Source organism: Myotis davidii, unplaced genomic scaffold, assembly GCF_000327345.1.
Source record: "Myotis davidii unplaced genomic scaffold, ASM32734v1 scaffold72, whole genome shotgun sequence".
NCBI lineage: Eukaryota > Metazoa > Chordata > Mammalia > Chiroptera > Vespertilionidae > Myotis > Myotis davidii.
Window position 1 is genome coordinate 3,550,862 of NW_006284618.1, and position 9,292 is coordinate 3,560,153.

At 41.5% G+C, this 9,292-nt stretch overlaps 1 protein-coding gene across 1 annotated transcript in view; it reads right to left on the reverse strand.

Moving 5' to 3' along the window:
• GLRX3 (glutaredoxin 3) overlaps positions 1 to 9,292 on the reverse strand; it is a 22,936-nt gene that overhangs the window by 10,604 nt on the left and 3,040 nt on the right. The window contains exons 2-3 of the mRNA XM_006754930.1: positions 5,948 to 6,022; positions 4,900 to 5,101 (exon numbers count right to left, since the gene is read on the reverse strand). Coding sequence (XP_006754993.1) covers positions 4,900 to 5,101; positions 5,948 to 6,022 — 277 coding nt within the window. The remainder of the gene's footprint in view (positions 1 to 4,899; positions 5,102 to 5,947; positions 6,023 to 9,292) is intronic.

Below are 9,292 nucleotides of genomic sequence, written 5' to 3' on the forward strand. Positions count from 1 at the left end.
CACAACACACACATGATTTAACTTTTTAATACACTTGTGAATTTGTGTGTGTGTGTGTGTTTATCAAAGTTCTTCTTCGATATCAGGCACATTTTTTTGTTGTAAAAGAAACAGTACAAGCCAAAAAGCAGGGCCTCAAGCCCTGGCCCATCAGTCAGGGGACTGACCTGGACCCCGGGACTGACCCTGCCAGCTCTGCTGTGTGCATCTGTGAGAATCAACACTGGTGGAGGGAAGAGCTCCACGGGAGTTATTTTAACTACCACCTGACCACACTGGAGACCCAGTCGGTTTGCCCATTACTACTTCCCATGTAACCATTTCAGCAGTTCTTAATCTTTGCCGCCTCTAAAGAGGAGAAATTAAAAAGCAAGTGAATGTGTTCTGTGTCGTCCAAAAGGGATACTTCTGCACACTGGGTTTCAAAGCTACCCCCTCTGTTATTATATATGAACTGTCAATAAACTGAGAGAGCTCTTTCTCATCTGGTGTCATAACTTGGCAGTTTCTTTTTTAAACTATTTACATTCCCCAAAGTACGTTATGTGATTTTTTCACTACACTGTAGTGACAATCTTATGCTCCTTAATTTTATTATATTTAGTGACACATTTATGTTCCATACTTTTTTGACATCCTTTTCTTAGAATGACATTAGTACTGAAGAATAAGAGTGTGAATATCAGTCTTTTATAAACCTATTGTTCTTGTCTGAAAAGAGGATATTTTTCTTTCTGTAAGCTAATTCTTCCCAAGTGTTTTCAATACTTGCAATTATTTGTAAATAAAACTGAATCATAAAATTCAGTATAAGATTATTTCCAGCCCTGACCAGTGTTCGCAATGGTTAGAGCATCAGCCTGAGCACTGAGGCATCTCGCGTTCAATTCCCCATTAAGAGCACATACCTGGTTTACAGGTTCAATCCTGGCCCAGGTCAGGGTGCATGCAGGAGGCAACCAATTGATGTGTCTCTCTCACTTGATGTTTCTCTCTCCCTCCTCCTTCCCTTCCACTCTCTAAAAAAAGGCAATAGGAAAAATATCCTCCAGTGAGGATTAACAAAAAAAGAAAACAAAGCAAGCAAGCAAACAAAGAAAAGATTATTTCCAAGATCAGGCTCTACCTGATGCCATGCAAAAGCACCTTTACTACCAAGATGTGGATGTATTAGTGAGCACCAAACATCTCCCAGCCCAGCCTACGGACAGCAGCACCAGTACAGGGTGGACAAAAGGGGGTTTACAGCTGTACAGGAAACAGTTTACTCTTGCATTATTATTTATTAATCATCGTATTATTTTCCATATGAGCAACTGTAAACCTCCTTTTGCCCCCTATATTTATTTGTATAGCATAGAAGTTGCTTTCCTACTACTGAAGTGTTAAGTTCACGTACAGCCTGAAGTAAAACCCTGACTCTGAAATGTTTTCATTCATCTGGGAGTTCATTAGTAAACAGCTAACGGCTGATGGCTGATGGTTATTCTGTTGCCAATATATTAACTCATTTCTACTGTAACTGGCTCAGAAAGAGCTTTATTTTAGCTTCAGGCAATTACATGCAGACCAGAAAGATTGATTGGTAGTGCTTCATTTTTAAGGGTTAAAGTGGCAGACTGGAAATGTTATGCTTAAGGATAAAATAGTAAGAAGGCTTTACTCTAATAACAAAATATTTACACACACTTTTTTAAAGAAAAATGCATGCATGCATGCGCACATGCAATAAAGATATTTAAAAGTAGAAAACGCATGTTTAACTGCCACAGAATCACTCTCTACCTGTAGTCATTTCTACCACGACAGACGCCGTGAATGGTAAGCCTAGCTGCCACATTCCATCATGAACAACAATGAAACCAAAAGAACACTCCTGAACCTTCCATGTTTTTGTGTCTGATTTAAAAAGTAAAACCCAATTAGATGACTCTCACTGCAGGAGAAATGTCTGTTCTGCAGTTCAAATACCTTTCCTTTTGCTAAAAGCTTTGTTAACTGAAAGAGATAAAAGAATTCCCAACTAACTTAATGAACCTGCATGTTCGAGGATTTTACATTCTGCTTAAAAGGATGTACAGCTCGGTGCTTCATAAACATCCCCCTAACACACGAGGGCCCTCTGTGTCCTGTCTTCCTAGGATCACAGAATGACAACCTACTCCTGTCGACTGAGCCCCTACTGACATGTCAGGCTTGCAACACACTCCGACTCCGCAGACAGAGCCCACGGAAGGTTAGGAAGACAGACGTGAGCCGTGCAGGGTCTGGTCTGAGAACAAGGAGACTCCAGGGCAGACCCAGAAACGGCTTTCAAGGTTCCTTGATACAAAATGGTGTTAACTCCTTCACATTTTTTCTGATTAACTAAAAGTGAGGTGGGAGCCAGCTAATCAAAAAGCCACGGCATCAAAGGGAGCCATGGTTATTACTGACGGGAATGCTTTCAAAGTGAACTCAGTGCAAAACACAGAAGTACCAGCCGCCCGAGTCCACACAGCCAATAGCCACGAAGGAGGCTCTGCCCCGCTTCACCTCGAACAGGCTGAGAGAGGAGCAAACAACTTCCCACCACACAGGCTCAGGAAGGAAGAGGGCGAAAGTGGTACACAATCCTCTAAGAAACGTTGGAAGATCAAGAGCTTGTGTCGCAGTGCGCACAGAAACGGGCAAGCAATGGAAGCGGAGCTGATGAAGGACGTTAATGGGCAGGCACATAAAACGTCTCCCAATTCATCCTCAGGTGGGTATTTTGTTAGAGAATACCAGCACCGTGCAATGATCTATTTCCTATATGGGACAGAAAGGCATGTAGCAAAAACCAAACATCAGGAAGTAGAAAAGCCTTTTTAAAATGTAGTTATAGGTACTTGAAATATCGGGGAGGGGTTGGGGGGAGAAAGGGAGAGAACACTCTGTAAAGTATATGAATGTCTAACCACCATGCTGAAAGTAATACAAAACAATACTGAATGTCAGATGCCGTTGAAAAATACATTTTTTTTAAAAAAATGTAGTTATAAAAATTATAAAGAATAAAATTTGTTAAATCCTTGGTATCTAAAAATCTTTTAATTTCCTAATTAGATCTTGAATATCTGTCTATAATATCGTGTTTTCAGATTGCTCTGAAATGCTTTAAAGCTTCTTTTTTTATTCTAACTTGTTATTTGTACAGTCTTCTAAATGCCACTCAGACACTTAACATAAAAATAGCCATAAATACATCAAAAAGGCAGTCTAATGAAGTGAAAGGGAAGCATTGAAGGATTATTTCTAAGTGAGCTGAAAGGATCTCCAAGACTGGCTCCCACTCCCACCTCTGCCGAGGAAGAAATGGAGGCACAGGAGGGAGACTGACTTGCACCTCCAGTTGCCAAGGCAGGTGGCAAGGGGCAGAGTTGGGACCACAGCCCACCTGTCGTGACATCCAGTTGGCCAGCCCCTCCGGTGCCTCAAGCTTGAGCCAGCCCACCTGCCAGTTTCCTTAGGTTCTCATCCAGCACAGATGAAGAGAATGCTACTGTTCGATCCCAGAGAGGAAAACATTCTATTGGTTTTTCTGTAGGTTCACCCAGTCTAACCTGTCACACTGGTTCACCCACATTTTGCAGCCAGTTCTGCAGCACTCCAGACTTCTAGTAACTGGGCTGGTGTTCTAAGTCCTGTTATTGTCACCACATAAAGTGCCAGAAATGAGTTTCATGCCTGACGGCAGAGGGTAAACCAGGGCACCCTCCACTGAAAACAAAGCACCTCCCAGAGACTGCCCGAGGCCACTGCAGCTAGCTCGGGGACAGACGGGGACAGATCACGTTGGCTTCAGTACATACGCAGCAGGCCACCTGATATGTGGATGTTGGCAAGGAAATTGTTCAAGTAGAACTGAGAGATAAAGAAATGATTTTCTTGTATCTTTTTAGGATAGAATTCATCATGAAACCTTATTTTTCAACTAGACGTTTTCATAATTTAATATGTAATTTACTGACCACATAGGGAAGAATTTACAATTGAATTTATTTGGAAGCTTGGCTATTTTCATGGTCACTCTAGACAGCCAATAATCCTACCAATAGCACCCACCTAACAAAGTCCCTCCTATGCAGTTGAAACCAATACTCAGATTCTCAGCAGTGCATCAAAAGGCATTAAATGCTCAATTATGCAGCATCACTGCTCTGTGAGGCACAGTACACAGAAAACAACAGAAGCCCCATACCAGAGGCGTCAAATAACTGTAAAATTTACTTAAGGACAATATCACAAGCAGCTATGAGCTTCAGAAAATAAGAGTGACTGTAAGACACAGAATTAGAAATCTTTAAATTAGCAGAAGCTAAAAATTAGAAATGACAGCAATGGGTAACACAGTCACTAGATGCGGGAGACAAGGCAGGCAGCAGTAGCAGGGCAGACACAGGAACACTAGCAGAGCTCAGTGAGCTTGTGAATGGCTACATCTGGAGGAGGTGGGTAAAAGCGGGGTGCCAGGGCAGAGAGGGCAGCTGTTAACAGCAAAGGTAACGGAACAGGCAGGAAGCCCATTCAGGGGCCCGGCAATGTGCAGTCGGAAGCTGATCCCAGCTCCACAACCAGGAGATAGGCCATGGGCACGCTGCCCTCACACCTTTGGGTACTTACGCAAGCAACAACGATCCTGAATTAGATGACTTCTAAGACGCCTTTTGGTTCCAATATTCTGAGCTTCTAGTGCAAACTAACTCATATGACCCAAGTAATTACCTAACCCCACTGGGAACTGGAACCTTCCTGAGTTTCTGGAGGTATGTGAACCCAAGCACAGGAGATGGCACAGCTTGAAAACAGCGTGGGCACCTCGCTGACCCCTCCTGGTGAAGGCCCCTTTGTTACAGGATCTGAACAGCAGCGTCTTACCACAGCGCGGCTCCTGCGGAGTCCCTTTCATAAACAGCATGCAGGGGGCAGCATGAATTAATTTCTTCAGGCGAAGGTTGAGGTCTTCTTTGGGGTGCTCACTACCACTGGGTGGGAAGGAGCCCACAGATGCATGTCGCTGAACTTTTTTGGTCAACTCTGGGGCATGTGCACCATCTAACTGGTCAATTTTCTGAGAATTCTGAAGTTAAAAAACTCATTTAGTATGTGAGGCATTCCTCCGTCACCTCTATATTTTAGGCTCCAAAATTATAACAATTATGAATCCATAGTTCCAGCCAATTTTTAAAGGGGTCAACACTATTAGTGGAAAACTTTTTAGAAATCTGACTACCAATTGCCTGCAATGCATCTCAATTTTAGAAATAACTAATTGTTCTTTTTTTCTTTCTTCCCTTTTTGGGAACATACTAGGAAAACATCTGTAAATTTTCAAATATCAAATCCCTTCAAGTCGTTGATGTTTTTCAAGAGTGCGGTACAAAAATTTCTGACACATTTACATTTACATGAGACTCACTGGGCTGGCTGTAAACATCACCACATCTCAAACTCGAGCCAGACCAGTCTCACCTAAAACAGAAAGATTTCCCCACTCTGGCTGGGATGCGTCCTTTTTTTTAAGTATAAAGGAGGCATCTGGGACTGGGGTAACACCCAGGGGACCCTAAGGACAGATCTGCATGGCTTCATGCAGGAATCATTCATCCAACCAGGGCCAGGCCGCGGTTCATTCCGTCCACACCCCCCTAGCAACCAACTCCTGGCCCAACGCCAAACACACTGTGGGCCTACGGCATGTGTCTGAATTGCTCTCAAGAAGCTCCAGTTCTGGTTGCTGGACCTCCAAGCCATGTCACTTTTCCAGGACCCCCTGGGCAAGCAAACACTGAGACTACAAGTAGGGACAAAGCCAGGAACAACCCAATGGGAATGTTCAGGGGTCAGGGAAGAGGGTGACGAAACCAAAACAGAAACCCCACGGCCCAGGGCAGAGGAGCCCCTCTTGTGCCAGCTTTATCCTTACCTTGAAAAACAGAAACGTGGGAACAGAACTAATTTCATATTTTTCAGACACTTCAGGAACAGCTTCAGCTTCCAACTTTAAAATAAGAGAATTTTGATTATAAAAGGGTCCTTTTGACAACTTCGATATGTAAATCAGTTTCACATGCATTATTCCTTCTAGTAGTTGACGTTTTTTAAAGAGTGTAGTACAAAAGTTTATGACACATTTACATTTAAATGAGACTCACTGGGCTGGCATGTCATCTACTGAGTCTGCGGTGTCAAAACAGGTTCAGAGGTTTTTATTTTGTTGCACATTTCAAAAGATGCCTGGAGGCTGTGAATAAAATTTTTGGTGCACTAGTGACCTAGTAAATTTTCAATCATATGCAGCTACTACTATATTGAAATCCATAAATCACTGACCCCAGTTATGTCATGATTACAGTGCTTATTTTCTGCCCACAGCAATTCTTGCTGTTTGCTCTATTGACTAATTTCAAGAGGCAGTACATCATGACTGACAGTTGCAGCCTTCTGCAAATTATGAAGCAAAAAGGAGTATTTCTTCAATAAACTATTGATGTCTGATAAATTTTACTTTTAACTCCTGCAAGGCTGCTAGGCACGAAGCAGATACCTTGCAGGTTCCTGGCGTCAGGTATCTGCGCCCATTTGAATGCCTGTGAAATGAGATGCGTGCACGCTGTGTGATAATGCCCCTCAACAAGACACCGTGTGATAGCTGATGCACGAATCTGAAACACATTAAGTCACACAATCTCCCAATAATTAAACACAATTACTATAAGCTATTATGTAAGACTTTAAAAAACAGTGCACTTTGAGAAAAACCGAGATATATTGCATCTTTCCCTCATAGGACTGTCAATGTAATATAAACTTTTTAAAACCAATAAAAACCTGTATTTACATTATACCTGTAGGAAATAAAATTTATTGATAAATTACATTGTTAAAAGTTTTTAAAATGTAACTACTGCATTTTTCCGAGAGTAAAAGATTTCCACTGGGCTTGAAACACTATTTTTAGCCGGAGCTTTAACCAATCCAGCATATCTACGCAAATGAACCTTGACATGGTGGAGGCACAACCATTTATCTTTCGTTTGATTTTCCCACCTCATATGCTCTTGGGTGCTCTTTTACTACCTTAATTCTGGTTTTTCTCTAGAACACCCTTTTGAAACAATATTTTTAATTATTTTCATTTTTAAATGTGTTTATGAGAAAAACTATATACACTTTAAATCAACATCAGCTGTCCAATAAAAGTGAAAAAAGAACAAAGAGAAGACTAAACAATGGGAGGCAGCTCTAGAACAGACTCTAAAGTTGTGGACACATCTGTGCTGTTTTTCCCACAATTCCGCAGTCAGACCAGAGAGGAGCACACAAGGTGACCACAAAGGCAGTTCATTATCTTTTGTCTTTTGACTGAGATCTGTGGCGTGCCCACCACATACTGGGCACTGGGCATTGAGCTAGGCCAGTGATGGCAAACCTATGAGACGTGTGTCAGAGGTGACACGCGAACTCATTTGGTTGATTTTTCTTTGTTAAATGGCATTTAAATATGTAAAATAAATATCAAAAATATGTCTTTGTTTTACGATGGTTGCAAATATCAAACAATTTCTCTATGTGACACGGCACCAGAGTTAAGTTAGGGTTTTTCAAAATGCTGACATGCCGAGCTCAAAAGGTTCGCCATCACTGAGCTAGGCTCACCAGACCCCTATCTGTGGTACGACTGGATTCTAACAGAAAAGTAAAATCCATAAAAGGGCTACACTACGGAGAAACAAGATAATGTGGCTGTAACCCAGAACATGCAGAAAACCAGAGTCTTGTATGCTTTTAAAAGTGTCTCTTCTCACAGTCCTGGGTCCCAGTAGGGTTCCTTACTGAACACTCTTCTGGGAAGCAAATAAGCCTCTAACATTGCTGCTGAAGCCAGATCACTACGTGTGCCTCCCCACTAGGAGCCCCAGAGACCAGTCCTACAAAGACAAAGGCAATGGCGACAGGCAAATCCTGCTGCGCATGGGCCAGGAGTCCCAGTGAAGGACAGCCACTCTCCAGGCGTCAAGGGCAGCTGAAGTTCAAAAACCTTTGCAGCACTAAAATTCTTTGGAAATATTTTTGTTGAATGTAAAACATGAGTTACAATAATGAAAATGGAAACCAAATATATAAATATTTAATAATGATCTACATTCAGAAGAAACCAAAGATATTGGATGGATAATAGATATCTTTCATGGAAGACCTACCCTGTGTCACAAGTCATGACGGCCCTCTACATAAGCGTTCCCAGTACTTATAACCTGGACAGGTATGCAGCATGGCATCTCAGCTTCACAGGTGGCTGGGTACAGGGTAACTTGTCCAAAGACACACAGTTAATAAGCAGCTGAGCTCAGAAAGGAAATAAAAGTTGCCACTGGTGGCAATGAGGCTGCAAGGTTGAGGAGGGAACGTTTAAACCTACACTCAGGGACATTTTGTTAAACCTCAAACAGAGGTTTCTTTCTACTCATGGCATGTTGACAGTACAGGGAAATTTTTCAAAATCAAATTCTTTGTCAGACAGTCAGATATAAATTTCAAAATAGATATTTAAATTAACATTTTTGATACCTTTTTAAAGATTTTTGCCAAACTTAGTGAGTGCAGTAACAGCTAATAAACTATATTCATTGGGTTTCTTTTATTACCACAACAACATAGATAAAAAGTAGGATATTCTTAAGATTTAACAATTCTACTAGAATTATCTGAGGGGCATTTTTAGAGTTCCTAAAAAATAAATTCTGCTACAATAAGATGCCAAGTAAACCGGTGACTATCCTCCGACAGAGAAAAGCAAGAATTCAGCTGGTACCTAGTTGCACAGCCAGTTGGTGACCTGGAGACTGCCCTGTGTGATCTGCTTACACCAACTGCACAGACACTGAGAATTAAACAGTGCAGGCTCCAGAGATAATCTATACTGACTGACTGTCAAGAGCTTCCAAAAATTAAACAACATGAGCTGTATCTTTAAGATGGTTGCACACTTAAGAATAAATCAAACTATAAATATTCCTATTTTTTTAAATCAGAAAATAAAATGTCTGTATATTAACTCCTTCTGCACCCTTGGTTTTACATCATGAAGTTACAATGAACATAAAATGCAAGTACAGCAGCTACTATACAAACAAGATTAATGCTAAATGAAATGCAACAGTAGAAAATCTCACCAACCAGGTGGCTGATGAGTCTGACTTGGAGAATTTTTGTACCCAAGTGCATTGCATAGTAACCACAGCCCAGCAGCCATCAGTGTATGTACTAA